General features: G+C 32.1%; 2 protein-coding genes across 3 annotated transcripts; one reads left to right on the top strand and one right to left on the bottom strand.

The window, feature by feature from the left end:
- Positions 1–1745: 1745 nt before the first annotated feature.
- On the bottom strand, positions 1746–3304 carry LOC110632334 (glyoxylase I 4). The gene is made up of 3 exons (XM_058153161.1): positions 3026–3304; positions 2484–2586; positions 1746–2350 (listed from the first exon to the last, which is right to left on the bottom strand). The coding sequence occupies exons 1-3, from the start codon at positions 3187–3189 to the stop codon at positions 2057–2059; spliced, it is 561 nt and encodes a 186-aa protein (XP_058009144.1). The 5' UTR covers positions 3190–3304; the 3' UTR covers positions 1746–2056.
- A 5872-nt stretch (positions 3305–9176) lies between these two features.
- Positions 9177–20390, top strand: LOC110632344 (kinesin-like protein KIN-7H). Of its 2 annotated transcripts, XM_058153159.1 has the most exons (15): positions 9177–9404; positions 9836–10021; positions 10601–10835; positions 11283–11372; positions 11499–11599; positions 11696–11809; positions 11886–11967; positions 12049–12116; positions 12211–12276; positions 12357–12481; positions 16501–16837; positions 17931–18035; positions 18133–19071; positions 19457–19776; positions 19867–20390. In XM_058153159.1, exons 3-15 carry the CDS (start codon positions 10625–10627, stop codon positions 20192–20194), a joined length of 2886 nt encoding a protein of 961 aa, XP_058009142.1. In that variant the 5' UTR covers positions 9177–9404; positions 9836–10021; positions 10601–10624; the 3' UTR covers positions 20195–20390. The 2 variants fall into 2 exon arrangements, with proteins under 2 accessions (XP_058009142.1, XP_058009143.1); XM_058153160.1 differs by lacking the exons at positions 9177–9404; positions 9836–10021 and having other exon boundaries at positions 10108–10835.
- Positions 20391–20946: the final 556 nt, after the last annotated feature.

Below are 20946 nucleotides of genomic sequence, written 5' to 3'. Positions count from 1 at the left end.
CCAAGGAAAATACAGGTCACCTGAAGGCCTAGACGAGGAAAGGTGGTTGTTGTTTAAAGATTAATTGCCAAACGGTAAGCATGCATTAACTGAAATCCTACAGACATTCTTCTCTACACGACTTCTAAGGAAAATAAAAGTCGCGAGGAGGCATGGATGAGGAAAGGTGGCTGTTGTTGTTGTGGTCGTCTTCTTTGTTGCCTTGGAGAGGTGGCATGGTAGAGTAGAAGAAGCCACCGTTGTAGGTGTTCTCCGCCAAATGTTTACCTTGCTCATCGTCAGGAGAAATTCCAGTTCCAACATCTTATATCTGACATTAGATCATAATTTGATAGAAAGCAAAGAATGGAATTTATTTATTCATCTGGTGGAAGTGCAGCTCCATCTTCAGGCATCATTGCTTGCTCAAACATCATATTAGGTAATGGGAAGCGAGGGCCAGGTATCACGTCTGATTGGACTGGGAAGCTACTTGAGTACTCAAAAATGGGAGACTGCTCTACTACGAAATTTGATGATAGAAACTAGGGCTCCAATTGCCCTCTTCATATAAGTCAACCAGTTGTGTCTTTTGTCTTCGCTGTCGCTTCTTCTTCCTTGGGTTCTGATCCCCTTCATCATCATCAGCTGAAGAATATGGGACAATGTCCTCACCGTCTGCTTAATAATTACTTAATAAGCAAAGTTATTTGATTGATAATTACTTAATAATTAAACATTAATTAATAATTAAAATTTATCTACTGTCATGATTGCTGGGCAGCCGGGGAGCTACAAAACCCAGTGACTCAAAGGATTCAATCTTGGGTTTAAGGATTTTATTGGGATCGGATAGAATAAGATGTGGTTGGCGTTGAAATTAATCTATCAATTTGAGATTGAGTAAAGCCTTCAGCTCTTAGCAGTTGAAGAACCAAATCCGCTTTATTTGTGCTCTGAATATGGACAAACTTGCAGGCTGAAGTTGCTCTTTGTAGAGACAAAAGAGCCCCTTCAGGAAACTCTTTCTTTGTGCTACCTATAAAATTTCTGGAGAATCTTAGCCAGATATAATGCGGCGGAAAGTGTTCTTTAATCAGTTGTTCATGGTGTTGTAGAGAAATTCTTATTCTTCACCTTCTAGGTTGTTATTCTGTGCTTGAAGCATTTTGAATGTGTAATTAAAGATAACGAGTCAGAGCTGTATCGCAATTCGATCTTTTGAGTGTGCTATTTGCTAGCCAAAACTTTAGCATGTTGATCAATCACTGTTGCTAATTTGTTTACTTGTTCTGAGATCACCTTGTAATTAAGCTACAATATGAATGGTTAATACTGGTGATTTATGTGATGATTTTTCGCTTAGATAAGTCATTTTCTTCATGTTATTGCATAAACAAAGTGTAGGCTGTATTTTCTTGCTAATGGCGGATCTAACTTCCGCAGAAGCAACCATAAATTTGAGGACTAAAGGTAAGCACCTCTCAGCTTGGATAATGCTATTTTAGGACCTCTCAATTGAACGTTGAATATTATTCAAGAATTACCCATTTCCTCTTGTTATCAGCTATTAAAATTTGACTCTATATAACAGCTTATGCTGAAAAGTATGCTATGTTTTTTGCTAGAATTGCTTGGTGCTCCCTAAAAATTGCATTTGAATAATTTTCTAATAACGTTCATTATTATTTGAATAACCAAAAACTTTGACGTACTATTGGAAGTTATATTTTGAATAATGCGATTCCTTGAATCTAGAAAGTATAAACACAAAACAAATTGCAGGAATTCTATTCTATTGAATAAACAGTAAAAAGATACAAACATGCTTTCACTTTGACAGAAATCGAAATGCCACATGTGGTATTTTAACAGAGCCAAAACCCAACTCATGTATCTAATTCTTTCCTACAATCTTATTATTAAACACCTACATGATCAAAAATACAACTATATATTGATTACCCCATTGTCATATATAAATATATAAAAAGACCCTGTAAATGGAATTTAATTTTTGTTAAAGCAACAAAAGAAATTGGAAAGCTTTTTTTTCCCTCCCAAATCTTGGAGCTGATCAAAAAGAAATGTTCATCATGTCCATGCTCAAGCTCTCCATCATCACATTCTCCATAAACCCACATTTGTTGGGTGTAGCTGTCCTGAAGCTTCCCATATTTCTAGGTTTGAATGAGCAGGAGGAGAGTGGAATAATTGGAATGTTCTCACAGTTGCAGATTTCGATCATGTATCCATCTGGGTCATGAAAGAAAACCTGATCCACCCTGTTCCCATCATCTTCCACCACTGCTGTCACATACCTCATTCCCTTTTCTTGCAGCCTCATCTTAACAAGTCCAACATCAGTACACTGTGAAATATTAATTAAAATTCAGAAAAAAAAAATTCCTTACTATTGCTGTATTGAAATTGGAATTGCTTTTACGAAAAAGATGTAAAATAATGTTATAACTAGATATTATATAGCTTTTTACTTATCGTGCCTGGAAGGAGATGTGATTGTCCTTGGGATTAATTGGACGAGGTTCAACAATGGCGATGGCTGGGTTCTCAATCAAGTGTATCCCAATGCCATAATTGTACAACCTACATTAATTCAAATATGTCAGTGAATTCTTCTTATTTCAAAAGAAGTTATGAATATAAATTTTGTCTATAAATTATGTAACACTAAGAAAAAGAAGAAATGTAACTTTAATTTCCAATAAAAGATCATGATTTATTGGCTATTAATGAAGTAGAAAATAATACAAGTTTTGTAGGCCAAGTATGTGTATGCTTCCCTAAAAGGAATTTTGCTTACATTTTGAGGATTCCAATTTTTTTTTTCCCTATATTTGTTATATCCATATTGAAATATGAATTACGATCAAAAAAATTTACAAGACCATCTAACGTGCGCGTATTCTTTCTAAATATTTTTCAAATGAAAATATTTTTTTACTTCCATATAAAGAGAAAGGATAATATATCAAAAAAAAAAAAAAGAAGAGAAAAATAAAATGGCATGAAAGAAAAGACTAACCAAGCTCCATTGAAATTGAAAGAAGACGGTCGTTTGATGAGAACAAAGCCCAAAACATCCTGATAGAACCTCCTAGAAGCCCACAGTGATCTACACAACAAAGAAACATGATTCAAGGTTAGAAGGGGCAGCGCCTCATAGTTGCTCACTTCCTCAATCTCCATTTTTTTTTCCTTCTTCTTCTCTCTAAAACTAGCAACTACAGACTTTCTTCTGCTCTTAATCTGATTACTTGCTCACTCAAGGTTTACTTGCTCACTCAAGGTTTACTTGCTTTATCTTTCTTGATGTGTATGAACCACACAACTAGCAAACCATGGTTTTTATAAAGCGGGAAGTGTGGGAAATATCTTACCACTTTCAATTCAAATTCACTCTTTGGTTGTTGGTTATAAGGAACTTTCCTAGCAGATTCTCTCTTACCAATCATAGACAATTTAGAATGCAGTCATATTTTTCATGCCTTTTACCTAATAATAATAATGGAAAAAAAAAAAATTCTTCTTGAAGTTACTTGCACTATCTATGAGATATGGCAACAAGTGAAAGGTCGTTAGTGGCTTCTTTTTATTTCTCTCTCTCCCATGTATGTGTTACTTGTCATGATTCGATCATTTCATATATATATATAATTTTTTTCTACTTATTTTTTTTTAATTTTAATATAGATAATTTATTGCAAATGAAATTAATATTACATTGATCCATAAGATGATTTATGCGAACCTTGAAAAGATTTATTAATTAAAACTCATTGAACAAGATACTAATGGGTCTAACATAATATTATTTTAAAAGTACATATATAATTTGGCATTTTAACATATGAGTGATTGAAATTTAATTTTTATCAAATTAATACCTTGTATTTTCTTTTGTGCCACCATATATTCACTATGTCAGTATCATTTAACAGTAAATAACTATTTAGACTATATTTACTAATGAAGAAAAATACAAATTACGATCTCTGATGTGTTATAGTGCAAAATCCCATGATTTTTTTTCACCTTTTTTAAAGTATAACTCTTTCTTAAATAATTAATATAAATATATATCAATATTGTAATGGCACACATTAAATAATTAATATAATAAATTGATAAAAAAAAGAAACGAATAATTAGCAAAATTCGACAAAGAACGCTTATGTGCAAAGATTGGGGGTGGGTGATAATTAAAATTGTTGCCATAGACATATAATAGTTTTCATATTCAGCAGCGAGAATAGTATATAGTGTCATATTTAGTTGGCGTAGAGCAATTAAGATATGATTATTGAAACTTTAAAACCAATGACCCGTTATGGCTTCTTTTACACTTTTTCAGCGTCGGAGAAGTAGGGATTGAAAGTCGACATTTTAATGAAGATGACACACTTGTTTCTAAACTCTATCAACTTTAACTTGATGTATAATAATACTTTTACACCAGTCAATTTTTAGCCCAATCAATGTTTTTGTCTATTATCCATAGGGTGAAATTATAATGAAATGTAATTAACTAGTAATTCCTATCTCTTCTAGATATCAATCCTTAATCAGTGTAATTACTTTGATATGCCAACTTTAAATTCCCTTATATTGAAATTTAATTAATATGGGTCGAGCGTCAAGATTCAAATTTTATATAAAATTTCATTATCATAGTGATGATTCAACGAAGGTTAAGATGTAAATTTGAATAAAAAACACTATTTTTAGGCTATGAAAGATTGTTTGAGGTGAAAGTGCAAATTTAGGTAAAAAAATAATAAGAAATTTTTTTAATGTTTTCTCCGATAGCATTACATTATATGAATTGCAGTAAAATATACTTAAAAAAATTATATATAATTAAATCACGAGAAATTATTTAATATATTTAATATTTATATTCTCTTGCTTATAAAATAATTAGGACTTACCTTCTTAAACCAAGTAAGTAACTGATTTTTTTTTTTTTTTTTGTTTTCGTAGATTACATTATTTTTTAATACTTTTCATATATTTTATAATTTTCCATACCATCTTGTGAGGAACGAAACCCGCGTTACGGCTTGTCCGTGAAAGCGTGAACCGTATCAGATTTTTTTAGTGCATTTGCTAATTCATCAATGTCTCCACACTGGAAGTTTCAAGTCAGATATTTTCATTTCAATTTAATTCATATATTTTGTTTGAAAATAGAAAAGTTCTGACGTATGGGGTAAGACTTAGCTTTGATTTAGATATTTTTATTTATTCTTTTTATCAAAAATAACAAATAAAAATGTATAACATGATCATGTGATAAAAAAAATATATTAAAATATAACTTTCAAATTTGGGGTTTCAATATTAATTAGTCTATGATTAAATCAAGACCTTGTTGACGTTTAAAAGGTTTAGTTTATTTATTCTTAAAATATAACATTATTTATTCTTAATGTTTAGTTTATTTTATAGAAGATAATTTGTATATAAAAAATATTTTTTATAAAATTATTTTTATCATTTAATTATAATATTAAATTAATTATATATATTTATATTATGTATACATAAATATTTTATATTTTAATAAGATTATTAAAATCTAAAAAGTAAAAAATATTTTTTTATTTAAAAAAATTATTTTCTTTAAAAATGATATTATTTTTTCTTTTATCAAAAAATTATTATTCATTGATTCATTTTTTCTGAGTATCTCAAATATTAAAAAATATAAAAAATATTTATCCAACAAAAATCAACTTATATTATACTCTTTAAATATTTGATATGAAATTTTATTGAAGGAGACTTTTTTTTTAAAAAAAAAAAAGGCTGCGTATAAAAAAAAATTATCCAATTCCCAACCAGGGTAGAAAAAGGCCAAATTTAATTAAACGAGTTTTTTTTTAATTTTTAATTAAATTTAATAATTTTAAATTCTTTTAAATTTCAAAAAAATTAAAATTAGAATAAATTAATTATTATAAAATTTAATTTAATGATATTAAAATCATTTTAAAAATATGAAATTTAGAGTTAAAATCTTAATTAATTAAAATAAATAAAAAAAATAAAAATAAAATTAAAATTAAAATTTAGCCTTATTTATAAAAGGGATTTTTTTTTTTTGGAGGGTGAATATTTATAAGGGATTAAAATGGCTTTCTCACAAGCCCATGTTATATTCAAGAATTATTTTGGCAGGCCTACGCCTTATCCTTTTTTAATAAATAAAAGGTCACACAAACTCACCAAAGCCCATTTACAAATTCATTTCTTATACTTTTTAATATATATAAATAAAAAGACATTATACATTATTGCCGTAAGCATAGCGCAAAATTTCCTCTACATCAAGGTGCATGGTCTCAACTCATAACCTCAATTAATAAAAAAAAAAAATTATTATATGAAAAATTAAATAAAACTTCCATTAACATTTATTATTTAGATGAGTGTATAAAAATTCTGACATGTAGATGAAAAGGAGATTGAATTGGCTTCAAGAAAATCACAATCCACCTTTTTCATCTTCCACGCACCAACCTATACGGCAACTAATTTCACATATTTACGTATTATAATATTTAATGACAGCATATTAAAAAAATCATTTTTAATAATTCATAAAATTATATATATTAAAAATAAAAACAAAGAGGGCATAAATAAATAAAAAAACAAATGAAATTTTTATGTGACAGGCATAGACACGAGCTGGGTCCATATGCGTAGGGTTGAACATTCGATTTAAATCTAATCGACTCGAATTGAATTATTAAAACATAATTAATTAAATTATTATATTTTAGAAATCGAATCAAACTATTCTATTCAGTTCAGTTCGGTTTAAACCTATTAATTTTGAGTTTTGATGAGTTTTTTAATTTTGACTTGATTTTCAAGTTATTTGATATGATTTTGATCTTGATTTGAACCTAATAACCATTAAATAATAAAATTAAATAATTTTTATATATATAATTACATATAATTCATAAGTTTCCTATAAAAATAAATCACTTTAAAAATTAATAAAGCAATTGATTCAGTTCGATTCAACCAATTTTGTTCTCTCCAAAATCAAATAGAATCGAAATAATAAAAAATTTTAAAATATAAAATCGAATCAAATTATCTTAAAAATCAAATAAAATTACTGAATTAAAATGATTCAATTCGATTTATACAATTTCAAGCTAAATAGTATTCACCCTTGCATGTGCGGAACCTTGAGAAGATTTAGTCACAGCCTCGGCGAAATCATGAACCAAAATGGTCCAAACAGCCCATTTGAGATGCCCCAATGCACCTTCACTCGGTTCCCTGTGCTTATGCTTTTTTTTTTTTTAATAGAAATTAAGTGAGCATGAATAAGAAACTATCATCATATATGTTTCTAAAGGTTCTATAAGAAAATCTCATAACAATTATTTAATAGAAAGAGAGGAATGCCACCAGAAATGTTTTAAATGAGAAAAAGGAAAACTGACTTTAAACTCTTAACTAGAGGCAAACTTAAAGAGAAAAGATTGAGGGAAGTGAGCACATGCATCTGCATTTCTAAAGTCCAACACAACTCATTAATTCAAAATTGAAAATGACCACATATCCATAAATGTTTTTCTTTTTTCTTTATCAAAAAGTAGATTCTTCACGATATTTTTCCCTCTTACACATGCAAGAAAAAAAAAAAATGGTAAGAGGAAAAAGAAAATGAATAATAAAGAGATCCATGTGAAACATCATGTGTGGATGGTCTACTTTTGACTTGACTTAATCATAAAACAATCAATATTTTAGTCTTTTTTTTATATTTAATATTATATAATGAAATGTAATTAACTAAATAATAAAATATTGATAATAACTAAGTAACGGTGTTATTTTATTATATTATTTTTCTTATTAATGAAATGTAAGTAATGAAATGGGCGCATGCTCGAGTGGATTCTAAACGCTTTAGACTTACTAAATCTTGTTATTTTATTATATTATTTTTCTATATAATTAAATAAAATAGTAAAATATATATAATATAATCACAATTTCATAATTATATAATCTTATCAAACGTAATTTTAATACTATTTGTAAAAATTATAGGATACTATATATTAACTTCTTGTAACAATTAAACCTAATTTCATTAGAATTAATGAGTTTTATCTTTCCTCTTAATTGTGTAAAGTCTCATGCTGAAATTGCAATCCAATTCAAAAAAAAATTGTTATTATTAGTCGCTTCCTTCTCATCACATGGGGTGTTTGGTCAAAAACAGTCCCCACTCTCATGGTTTGCATTTGTATATCAGCTTTATTGTTTGTCTGACTGTGGAGCCAAGAAAATTCAAAAAGCTTGCAATAAGCTTTTGCTACAATACGCAACATTACTGGAGAAGAACCATTCCACTTTTCAGATACTGTATACAGAATACAATCATCTGTGCTGAATAATTGCTCATGTTTTAAACTCCCTCTCCATATTTCATTTTTATGTATTCTTATTCTCATGCATGCAAACTTGGAGGTCAACATTTACAAAAGAAAATGCAAAAAATTATCAACAATATTAATATTTTATTTATAGGAAACCATTGAAATTCTTAAACGCCTTTTGAAGTTATCAATGGCTCACACTTTTTTTTTTAAATTGTTTTTATTAATTATATGATTGAAAAATTAACTCAAAATAAACATATAGTTTCATAATAATTGATTTAGTATGAGCTAATTATTCAATAATAATAATAATTTTAAAAATATTAATAATATATTTGTATTTATTTTGTAATTAGGCCTTTTAGATAAATATATGTGTGTGACAGACAATTTTTTTTGAAGAATTTATTTTTCATATTAAAAGCTGACCTAATTAGCTAAATTGGTTTGGCTTATTTAATTTTTAATTTACTTTAACAATTATTAATATATTGATTTAAATTTTTTGTAATAATAAAATAATTTTTTAATCAAGTCAAAATGATCAAAGTGATTAAATGATGACCTGACCAATTCACTGACCAAACTTAAAAATAATTGATTAGTTATCATCGAACTAACTGAAAAACAATGAATGCGATTAGGGAATTATTTAAGCTTGAATAGGAAGCATATTAGGTAAAACATAATAATGACTTAATTAGGCTAAAAACTTGTCAGCTTAGGTTCAGAACTTTAGCGCGGTAGTTTCAAATCAAAGGCTAATAATAACATCCAAAAAGCAGCCAAGACTAGAAGCCTGAGAAAGCAACTAACCAAACCGACTCCCATTTTCCAATTTTCCGTTTTCCATTTCCTCTTATAATCCATTCCCACAAAATTCGTCGCAGGCCAGGGAGAGAGGGAGAATCCGTTTTCTCTCGATCTCCATTCCCTCTATTTTCAATTTTCGCGGTTTCTCAAATGAGATCACAGATCCTTCAGGTCAGAGAATAATAATCCTCTACATTTTTTTTTTGTTTCTTGAATGATTTTTGAGCATGTTTCTTAAATTTGAAGGATTTGATCCAGAGAATTTCGTGGAAAAAAAAAAATTCAAATTTCATTTGCCGTTGTTGCCAGGGCGTTGTCTAGTTGCGTTTAATTGGATTCTGTTTGGAATTCAATTCCTGCGTGTTTTCAATTCTCACTTGTATTTTGATTTTCTTTTTGTGGTTCCGGTTCATGATTTTGGATTTTAAAATGACTAGTTGAACTCCAAGTTCAGGCTCATTCTTCTTCTTCTTCATTTGCTAGATGCAGGCAAATTTTGTTTTGTAATGCGTTGGTTTTGGTAATGTTGGTTAAAATAAGTTGCAATAATATTTGCTTTTGGGATTCTGGGCTACCTGTGATGAGAGTTCTGCTTGTTACAGGGCTACATTTAGACGATATTGAAACAGCCGAAAGCACGAAAATCTTGGAGCAGAAAATCCAAGCGCCTTCGTCTCAGTTAGGTTTGGCTGGTTGTAGTACAGATAATCTGCACATGCTGTCATTAAGGATTCTTCCAGAGGCCACAAACATTCCTGGAAAGAGACTCTGAATTTTCACTCTCCAAGGTTAAAAAAGAAATTTTATTTTATTTTATTTCTCACTTTCACTACTGCAGTTTTATTTTATTTTTTATATATATAGTTTATATTACGAAACATATTCTATATCCAGATAGTGTAAAGATAACAAGAGAAGATCGAAGTGTTTTTGCAATTTGTTATTGGGGACCATTTTAGAAAAATCCAAATTCGTCCATTAAATGGACAACAACCATTTGCTTGACTCCAAGAATGATAGCTAACAAATGGGCACATGTATTTATTCATGCCTTTATTTTTTAATTGAGAAATGGAAGAAAAAGAAATCGGGTTTCTTGCTTGAGACAAAGAACTGACCAAAAGTGTCGGTGAATTAGCACTAACCCATGATTAGTTTGCCGATGTATATGATTGTGGTAGTTAAGGTTGCGTGGCATTTATGTTCTCGATGAGTCCAGCAAACCTGTTTTATTAAACAAATCCCAACCATAATGCATTAAATTAACAATAAGGAAAAGAGAGGAAGCCGATGAAAAGAGGCAAGATATATTTGTGTGGTCTGTATGAGCATACATTGACGTCTTTACATATTGTATGATTTTCTAGTCTTGTTGAGACAAAAGGTAAGAGATGGGGGCTGCTGATGAGGAGGAGCCGATACAGGGGTCCACTGGAGGTGAGGAGAAAATTCTTGTTTCAGTTCGGCTGAGGCCCTTGAATGAGAAGGAAACTGCAAGGAATGATGCATCAGATTGGGAATGCATCAACGATAACACCCTCATTTATAGGAATAACCTTTCAGTTGCTGAGAGTTCCATGTACCCAACTGTCTACACATTTGGTAAGAAATTTGCTTATTTCACTGTTCAATATAATTTGGTTTTGTCTTTTAACTGCATCTCCAATTCTGTGTCCCAGATTTGCCAAAATTTGTTGATATAGAGAAGAATTAATGTGGCCAGGCCACCACAGTTAATTTTTTGATACAAAGATTATTCTGTTGTTGGGAACCTGGATATCATATTGCTTGTTTTTTCTTAATTTTTTTTATTGTCTATTGGTATACTAATGCTGACTTTATGCACTTTTAGGCATTGAGAGATAATTTTGTTCCACTGCCATGTTGTGAAGTTGGTTGTATTTGTTTTTACATGTGTTCATTAATGTTTTTCTTAGTAATGTATTTCTAGAGAGTTATTTTAGCACTTTATCTGACACCAAATGTTTTCTCATCATACCATCCTCTTACATTGTTCTTTCTATTCTTTGGTTAATTTGTTGGTTGTAGACAGAGTATTTAGGCCTGATTCCTCCACAAGGCAGGTGTACGACGTAGGAGCCAAGGAAGTTGCACTTTCAGTTGTCAATGGTATAAACTGTAAGTACAGCCTCCAGTTAATTTCTTTCATTGTTCATTTTGGATGAAATTTACTCCAACTTCTTCTTTATTTATTTATTTATTTTTTATCATTTCTCATTTTCCTTTTAATGATAATTATTTCAGCAAGTATATTTGCATATGGACAAACAAGTAGTGGAAAGACATACACCATGGGTGGAATTACCGAGTACACTGTAGCAGATATATATGATTATATAAACAAGGTAATGCAAAATTGCTGCTCTTAATCCAGTGTTTTATTTTGTTTTTTGGGATCCTCCTTGATTTGGTGAAAACCTTCTATATTTTCCCTTTCTTAGCACAAGAAAAGGGAATTTATTTTGAAGTTCTCTGCCATGGAAATTTACAATGAATCGGTCCGAGACCTCCTTAGTATGGATACAACTCCTCTTCGACTTCTAGACGACCCAGAGGTAATTCTAGTTTTTTGTATTGTGAAGAACTGCTATGTGCATTTTCCAATGCAATAACAATTGTCATCGTTAACAGAGAGGAACCATTGTCGAGAGACTGACAGAGGAAACTCTAAGGGACTGGAATCATTTCAAAGAACTTCTATCTATCTGTGAAGGCAAGTCCCCTTGAATAATTTTTGCTTTCACTGGAAGACCAGTGGCCACATATTTAACAATGTCCTGGTGCATTGCTGCAGCACAGAGACAAATAGGGGAGACTTCCATGAATGAAACAAGCTCCAGATCTCATCAAATTCTGAGACTGGTATAACTCCTTGGTTATTTTCACTATAAAATTCAAAGTAGCAATGCCAAATAATTATTTTTTGTATTGTTTTACTGATAATGAGTTATGTCAGACAATTGAAAGTTCTGCACTTGAGTATTTAGGCAATGACAAGTCAAGCATCCTTGCAGCTACCGTGGTATGAATCCTTAAAGTTGTCATTGGTTCATCTGGTAAAACTAACAGCAATATCTGTAATAACAATTGTTCTCCATGCAGAATTTTGTTGATCTAGCAGGAAGTGAGCGTGCATCTCAGTCTTTGTCAGCTGGCATGAGGTTAAAAGAAGGCTGCCATATAAATCGCAGTTTACTGACATTGGGGACTGTTATCCGTAAGCTAAGGTGAGCTTTTGCAGCCTGTTTTAAACTTTTCAAACTTCAATAATACTTAAGAAATACTGCTATCCGTAAGCTAAGGTGAGCTTTTGCAACCTTTTTTTAAACTTTTCGAACTTCAATAATACTTAAGAAATAGTGTTGCTGGCAGCTAATTTTGCAAGATTTTTAAGTATGATAGTAAGACTTCAAATTTAGCCCATCAGATGCATTTGCTGTTATTTTAACTTATATAAAATTTCAAATTTTGACATCCTTGTTATTGGATGCAGTGAGATAAGAAATTGCACAAATTATGCTTCCTTCATCACTTTATCAAGTGTAGACCTGGAAGCTTCCCTTGTTTTATCTTCCTGTAATCAATCAATGCACTATGAAAAATATTTACCTACACTTTAGTTATAGGATTTCTAAGGAGAAAATAGAAAGACAACATTATCAAGTCACTTTGAAGCAACCGAACATAATGTTATTTTATCCATAAACTACTGTATCTGTGCATTTACATTGATCATTGAAGCGTCTTCGGATTTTAAAACCAATTCAAAAATAGAAAAGGGAAAATAAATCAGAATGAGGTGTCACTTCTCTTGCAGAATAAGACTTCATCATGCATTAGAATGATGCAAACAAGATACAGTGATAGGATTCCATACGTATGTTATGTATCAATAGACGGAGTTGAGAAAAGAAACAGAAAGGGGAGAATATTGAGAGAGAATTAGAGAACATGAAAGATAATTCTTTGAGAGAGAGAGAGAGAGAGAGATTGAGAGAGAATTCTTTGAGAGAGAGAGAGAGAGAAATAGACAGAGTTGAGAAAAGAAACCGAAAGGGGAGAATATTGAGAGAATTAGAGAAAATGAAAGATAATTCTTTGTATTGATTCTTGAGTAAGTGGCTATAAGTATTGTTTCTATTTTTTTATACTTCTTCTAGTTAGTAACTACTTCAATCAGTTATATCTACTCTTCTATGACATCTGTAACTGCAATACTAGCTTTCCCCTCCATAACGCTCTCTACCCCACACCTTGAGAGTTGAGATTGTTCTTGTCCTCAAGAATGAAGAAAGGAACAACAATCAGCATAACATATTGCAATTATAGACCAGGTACTAGTACTAGCACCTGTAATGAATTTTATTGTTCAAAACTAATATCCTCCATACTAAAATTGGAAAGTCATTTGGCAAACAAACAGTTGTAGCAAGGCTTGATTTTCTTTCTTTGCCTTCTCCTTGTTTCAAACTCATTCTCTTTGAACAGTAAATGATTGTAGTGTTTCAAAGAACATATTTTCTTTCTCTGTCTTCTCCTAATTTCATACTCATTCTCATTTTGTAGGATTACATGATCTCAGCTCAAATAAAAAACTACCAAGATCCGAATACCTTTCTTCTTAAAAAATTTCCGATGTTTTCTTCTTTAATCAAAACATTCTCAATAAGAGAAACATCCTTTTGGTTCCTTGAAATTTTCTCTTCAAACTTTTGTTCCACAAACACCTTGTAGTGCCTATTAATGAGTTGCTGAATACCAAGAGCAAGAGTATCTCTGGGAATAGAAGCTAAGCTATAGGAACCTTGTCACCAACCTACTGCAACCTTACCCTCCCAACTTCAATATGAATAATACTGACATAGAAAAGATGAGAATCGCATGCATATTCCACACTCTTTCCTTTGAGAAAGACAAATTGGATATTTCTTCAACATTTTTATATGAATCACAACTCAAATTGAAAACTTAATCCACTATTTCTGTACCCAATATTTCCTTGCATGCAATACCATTTGATGTCGATGAAATATAGTATCACCAACAGCCATGTCTTCTTTTTCAATTGAATTTGAATGATCAAAGGCAAACTCCTCTCCATCACCAATGATATCAACCTCTTCCTCATCTACATCACCAACAATATTGCCTCTTCCTCTTCTCCATTACCAATAATATCAACCTCTTTCTCTTCTCCATCACCATGAAGAATTGTTGCATCATCAAGACGGTCAGTCTCCTTCTTAACTTCAAAATCCCTTGTCTCTCCTTTTTGAATCAACAATCCCATTTCATTGCCATTATTTCAAGAAATTTCAGTTCCATGGTTTATGTCTTCTACATCTTCATCATTCTCCTCAAAGTCCTCACTTACAGTAGACATATTAACAAGAAAATCCTGCTCCATCTCAGCAGTGCCCTAGTCATTCTTATGGGAAACTTAACTTGAGCCATCTTGGTCTTCATTTGGTTTGTTTGAATTTCCAAGAAGGTAATCTTCATCAGTTTTCTGTTCATTGACATCAAGCTTCTCAGATTTTCCCCATTTCCAATCTTTTTTTCCCCGTAACTCTTCTTGCTTTCTCTCGAGATGTTCAAGCACATCCAGCAAGATCTTTTGTTGCCAAGGTTTTAGTTCATGGATACCCTAACAATTCTTGAAGAGAAAAACTTTCCAAGTGCAGGAGAACAGAAAAAACAGAAGGGAAAATAGAGTAACAAGAGAGGAAATTCAGGAGGAAAGAATGAGATATTTTCTTGATATTTCTCCTAGTTGTCACCTGGAACAAAATCAGATATGAAACAGAGGTTCTACACAGAGAAATGAAAATGGAAACCCTAAATGATAAATCTGAGAGAGAGATTAGTTGAGAAGAGAAACAAAAATGATTGGACGAATCAGAGAAAAGAGAAGTAGAAAGATACTCTTGTATTGATTCTTGATATTTCTTGAATATTCAAAAAGTTAGGGTTTTGGAATCCTAACAAAATAGAAATGAAAGAAAAAAGAGATTGGAAGAAGTTATAGAGAAAAGAAAGGAGATATTTGCAGAGAGAGACAGAGAGAGTAGAAAGATTGTTATTTTAGATATTTCCTGGAATTTCAAGAGTTGCAAGACAGAAAGAACGAAGAACAATAATAGAAATAAGAGTAGAAGAAATCTCGATTCCAAGAAGAAAGGAAGAAGAAGAAGAATTAGGGTTTTGCCAAGAACAAAGAAGAAATGGAGTATCCATACAGAGAAGAAAAGGACATAAGATAAAACGGAGAGAAAGAAGAAATAGAGTGAAAAAGGAAGAAGAAATAGAAGGAAAGAAAAGAGAAAGATAGAGGAACAAAGAGAAACCTGGAATTTGGGTTCAGGAAATGATTGCGACCTTGAAGAAGTAGAAATCCAGCAATGACCATCCACTTTAAGCTCTGATTCCAACCGTTACGTATTAGACCTGTTATGCCCTTCGAAACAGAGAAATGGGGAGAAAGAGATAAAAACAGACCAAGTGAGAAAAAATACAAAAAGGGGATAAGATTTAGTGAGAATTAGAGAAGAAGAAAGATAATTCTTTGCATTTATTCTTGAAGTGATTACAAGTATTGTTTCTATTTTTATACTTCTAGCTAGTAACTGCTTCTATCAGTTATAACTACTCTTCTATGATATCTATAACTGCAACACTAGCTTTTCCCTCCATAACCACCTCTCATAACAATGTTATCCATATTCCACAATATGACTAAGTGTATCATTTGGACATGGATTGATGCATGGAAATATGGGCTAGATGCATTAATTCTATTCTCCTGTAGTTGCTTACTTATCGTTCATTACAAAGACTTCTTTTTTCCTGTTTCCTTTCTCTGGCAATAATAGTTGGCAAAGCTTACAATGAACAATCTCGTTGAAAACAGACAACAGGTGGCCCACTCACTTGATTAGTTAGTGTTTAAATAAATCATAGTCTATTATTTTACGAAAAAAATAGATAGAATTGCCTTATAATTGGATTTTTTATGAACTATATAAGTTATAATTTAACTATTCATGCGAAAGTTTAGATGTGGGTATTGCCATCGTCTTTCCTTTCCTGAAGCTATTTTATTTATATGTAATTCTTCATCTAATTGGTATATTAAATCTTTTGCATTTTTTGGAGCCTTTTTTTTTTCTTTTCCCTTTAGTGTTTGCGCAAATCAAGTCCTATTGAATATCAAATGCGTTGCTAATTTATATAACATTGGATGCAGCAAAGGAAGACATGGACATGTTCCTTTCAGAGATTCAAAGCTGACTCGCATATTACAGTCTTCCTTAGGAGGCAATGCTAGGACTGCCATCATCTGTACTATAAGCCCTGCACGAACCCATGTTGAGCAATCTAGAAACACCCTCCTGTTTGCAAGTTGTGCTAAAGAAGTGACAACCGATGCACGTGTCAATGTTGTTGTGTCTGATAAAGCAATGGTAAAGCAACTGCAAAGAGAATTAGCTAGATTGGAGAGTGAGTTGAGAAGTAAAGGATCTAACTCCGGCATATCAGATTCCACAGAATTACTTAGAGAAAAAGATCTTCAGATTGAAAAGGTGATGTAATAGGCTCCTTGCATCACATCAAGCACCTGTTAACTCCTACTTACCATCAGCCTGCTTCTTGATTTTATGAAAGAACACTTGAATTAACGAAATAGAGGTACATATCAATAATATTGAATGCATGAGGTATATCATATATGTGCCTCATAGAGCCTAGCCATAATAAATAAATAAAGAAATATTAATTCATCTTTATGCTTATCAGGAAAAGACATTGTTAAAGCTTCGAAACTTAATTCCTGCATTCGGTGCTCTCAATATGTTCATCTTCTGCAAATTGCGTGAACTATAAACCTCCCTTTGCATATTTTCTTTCTCCAACAAGAACATATTTTCATTTGACACATATATGCATCCATGGAAACATATCCATATTATGATATATGTTTCAATGTTGAACCCAATTCCTGAGCATCAACCCTAGAAACTTTGTCAACCAGTTCCCTTCCATGCCCCAGGTAACTGTCAGGAGGTAAAATCCTGGATTCAGAATGTTGACCAACTAGGAAGCACGTCCAATTGCCACAGAGGCTACCCATGGGCTGACCATATATTGACTTTGACATTATATGTGTAACCTCAGCTGGTTGACTGCAAAATCTTGGAGGGCCTTTTTTTTTGTTAAATTATTGTGGGCCTTTCTTCATTTGCTAGAATTCAACCAGAGCAGGGAAAGATAGCTTGTACAAGAAGTTAATTTAACCATTATATGAAGTTGATTCCACTGGAAACCAGCTCTCTATCGCATTCCCATATGTCATAATGAAACTTCCCCTAGCCTTCATTGACCTTTATATTTAAAATTAGATCTGGGAGCATCCCCCATTATGAATTAGTCCAATCTTTTTTTTATCCTCAAAAATTTGTGCATGTAACTTTCATCGAGTCTCAGTATCTCCTCCTCTCCTTTTTTTTTTTTTTTATAACTTTTTTATTTCATTGTTTCAATAATGGTGCCAAACAATTATGTTCATAGCCTGCAGGAGTTCAGAACATGAATAATTTTTTTCATTCATGGATGCAATACTTATCTATTTTCTTTTTGGTTAAATATTGAATTTTCAATTTTTCTCCTCTCATGCAGCTAAGGAAAGAGGTTTTGAAACTGAATCAGCAACTAGAACTTGTTAATTCCCAGGTTGAGAATCTACTACGAGTGGCTGAAGATGATGGATCTTCAACAATATCAGTATGCACATCTTCCACCTCTCCCTCAACATTTTATCTAGCCAAAAGCATCCAAATTTATTTCCATTTGTCTTTTCTAAGGTTTATTCCTTGTCCAGGCAGATACAGATCATCATTACCCAAAATTGAGAGTGCGAAGTTCATTTAAATCTGAAAATTCAGTATCATATTCACTTGCTTCAGAGGATCCTCGCTTCCTAGATATTGGCATCAGGTCTTTTGATGCGTCTCAGTGCTCTGCTGTAGACAATAGTAGCAATTCTGATGAGAACTTCATCCAACTTGTAGACTTTGAAGAGAATTTTGTTCAAACTCCAGAACTGTCAATTTGTACTTCTAATCTTGTTGATGATGGTCTACATGTGGAGGACAGAAAGGAACTGACTCATGAAAATCCAGGCAATTTCGTCAAGGAAGTTCAATGCATCACAATGGATGAGTCAAGCGCAAACAGATATGAAAATTCACAAATATCAGAGACTAGCCCGCAGAGATACACAGAATCTAATGTTTCATCTCCTAATATAAACACAGGCACCTCAGGATTGACAGAGGCTGAGAATGAAGATAGACAAGATCAAGAATTAGAGTCACCCCAATTGAAGGAAGAGAAAGAGCTGAATTGCTTGCTTTCTAATTTTATAGTACCATCACCAGAAAAACCATCTCCATGGTTGGTGGAAGAAGGCATGTCTAGGACTAGAAGTGTGAAGATGATCAGGAGTAGAAGTTGTAGAGCAAGACTCATGAGTATGCCGGCATGTTTGTTTGAGAAGGTAGAATGGAATGACAGCACACCATCTATGAGGTTTGAGAAAGATTTAATTGGAAGATATGAGGGTTCTCGAAGAAAATTTTTTGCAATGAAGCAGGGCCATGATGCTGAAGAGTTATCAAGAAATGGCTCATCGACTTCTGTGCGTAGTCCTGCTGTTGATGATCATCAATTGCAGAATATTGAAAATTCAATTGGTTGGAGGAGTACTGCCAGTGTCAGTAACTCAGATGGGGGAATAAAGTACTTGATTGATCATCCGGTGAGTCTTTGTTTTCTTTTATCCTGATTTCTTTTTCTAATATCTCAATGCCTTTTTTCTTTCCGCACTGTTTATCACTTTATCATTCAATTATGGACTTTATTAGAAGATAGTAATGGGAACAATTAAGGCCATATTTTTTGTTTGTACATCATTGACTATTTATAACTATCAAATCCAGAAGGAATGCCAAAACTATTCAGCTATGTAGGGGGATGTATCATAAATCTTTTTTTCTTATTATTATCATTTTTTTTAATAAATTCTCTCTGCTTCTTCACTGTCCATCCATTTTCCCCTTTGTTGAATTTGAAGGTGGACCAATATCAGATTGATTGATGAGCTCACAGTTCATTCACTTTATCTTGATTATCATCATTGATAGGAACAAGAAACAAAATCAGAAGCCATTGAATCGACAAAGAATGTAAAAGATGTTGGGTTGGATCCAATCCAAGATGACTTAGATAGTGCTGTGAAGTGGGCTTCAGAATTTAAGAGGCTCCAAGGGGAGATTATTGAACTTTGGCATACTTGCAGTGTCTCATTGATTCACAGGACCTACTTCTTCCTGCTGTTTAAGGGTGATCCAACAGATTCTTTCTACATGGAGATCGAGCTCAGGAAGCTGTCCTTCCTCAAGAACACATTTTCCCGGGGTAATGAAACTCTGGTTGATGGAAGAAGTCTAAGTCTCACTTCAAGGTATATTTTGTTACAAATTTAACACAAAATACATACACGTGGGTAGGTATGCAAATGCAGTATGATAATATGTTTTTCTATTGTGAACAGCAAGAGGGCTTTGAATCAAGAAAGGCAGATGCTGTGTAGGCAAATGCAGAAGAGGCTCTGTAGAGAAGAGAGAGAGAACATTTTCCTGAAGTGGGGTATTTCATTGAGTTCAAGCAATAGAAGGATGCAGTTGGTCCACAACCTGTGGACTAAGACAACAGATACGGACCATATTACCGAGAGTGCCACTCTTGTTGCAAAATTGATTGGTTTTGAAGGGCAAGAGCAAACGTTGAAGGAAATGTATGGGCTTCTCAATTTTACACCGCAGCACCTAAGGAGAGGGAAATCTTCTATTTGGAGACGCACTGTGTTGTCTATTTTGTAAGTTTTTTGTGGAGTAACATAGAGTAAAAGTATCATAGCTAATCGATGATTCAGACAGCACCAATACACTGATAAATGTTCGAGTTAAAGGTATTTTTCATGAGAATTTTCTCATTCTAACTGTAATTGTTCGTGAGAGAGCCTGTAAATCGGTTCATGGTAGAAATGGTGTTATTGCAAGGCTGATGTTTCCATTTTCTCCTTAAAATTTTCCTTTTTTTTTTTGGGCCTGCGAAGTTAATATGAAAGTTTCTTTATTTTAGTGATCAGAAGTATAAATTTAGGAAATTATGAATATCCTTCCTCCTACTTGCAGTATTTCTGAATGCCATTTTTCTTTTATATTTCTTTAGCAACTTCTCAACGTGAGAATCCACTTCGAAATCATATGCGCATGTACTTCCAAATGCTCTAGGCTATATATATATATATAATGTTTATTATTATTGATTCAAGGAAGAAATGCCAAAATCTAGACTGTTCTGGCAATGAGTTTTAGTTTGTGATACTGAGAACGTCTCCAAACTATTAAGTTCTAAGTTTTAAGTTCAACTTTCAGTCAAATTTCATTATTAAAAAAAAAAAAAAAAAGCTGTTGTACACGCAGTTGATGTCGCCATTTTCATGATTTATATGATTCCGAATGCTTCTTTCATTCAGGGTTTGTTTGTCTGCTATTAAAAAAAATGTTAAATACTATTAAAATATAATTAAAAATTAAATATGATCAATTTTAGTTATAAAAATATTAAA

This window comes from Hevea brasiliensis, chromosome 9, assembly GCF_030052815.1.
Source record: "Hevea brasiliensis isolate MT/VB/25A 57/8 chromosome 9, ASM3005281v1, whole genome shotgun sequence".
Taxonomy (NCBI): domain Eukaryota; kingdom Viridiplantae; phylum Streptophyta; class Magnoliopsida; order Malpighiales; family Euphorbiaceae; genus Hevea; species Hevea brasiliensis.
This window is presented reverse-complemented; position numbering and strand designations above follow the sequence as displayed.

Bases quoted from the DNA above. Each gene is read 5' to 3' on its own strand.
- LOC110632344 (XM_058153159.1), top strand. From the start codon at position 10,625: ATGGGGGCTGCTGATGAGGAGGAGCCGATACAGGGGTCCACTGGAGGT. The intron at 11,968-12,048 runs GCAAGTCCCCTT...GCATTGCTGCAG, and splicing joins ACTTCTATCTATCTGTGAAG to CACAGAGACAAATAGGGGAG. The intron at 12,277-12,356 runs GTATGAATCCTT...TTCTCCATGCAG, and splicing joins GCATCCTTGCAGCTACCGTG to AATTTTGTTGATCTAGCAGG.
- LOC110632334 (XM_058153161.1), bottom strand. From the start codon at position 3,189: ATGGAGATTGAGGAAGTGAGCAACTATGAGGCGCTGCCCCTTCTAACC. The intron at 2,587-3,025 runs GTTAGTCTTTTC...GAATTAATGTAG, and splicing joins TTCAATTTCAATGGAGCTTG to GTTGTACAATTATGGCATTG. The intron at 2,351-2,483 runs GCACGATAAGTA...AATATTTCACAG, and splicing joins ACAATCACATCTCCTTCCAG to TGTACTGATGTTGGACTTGT.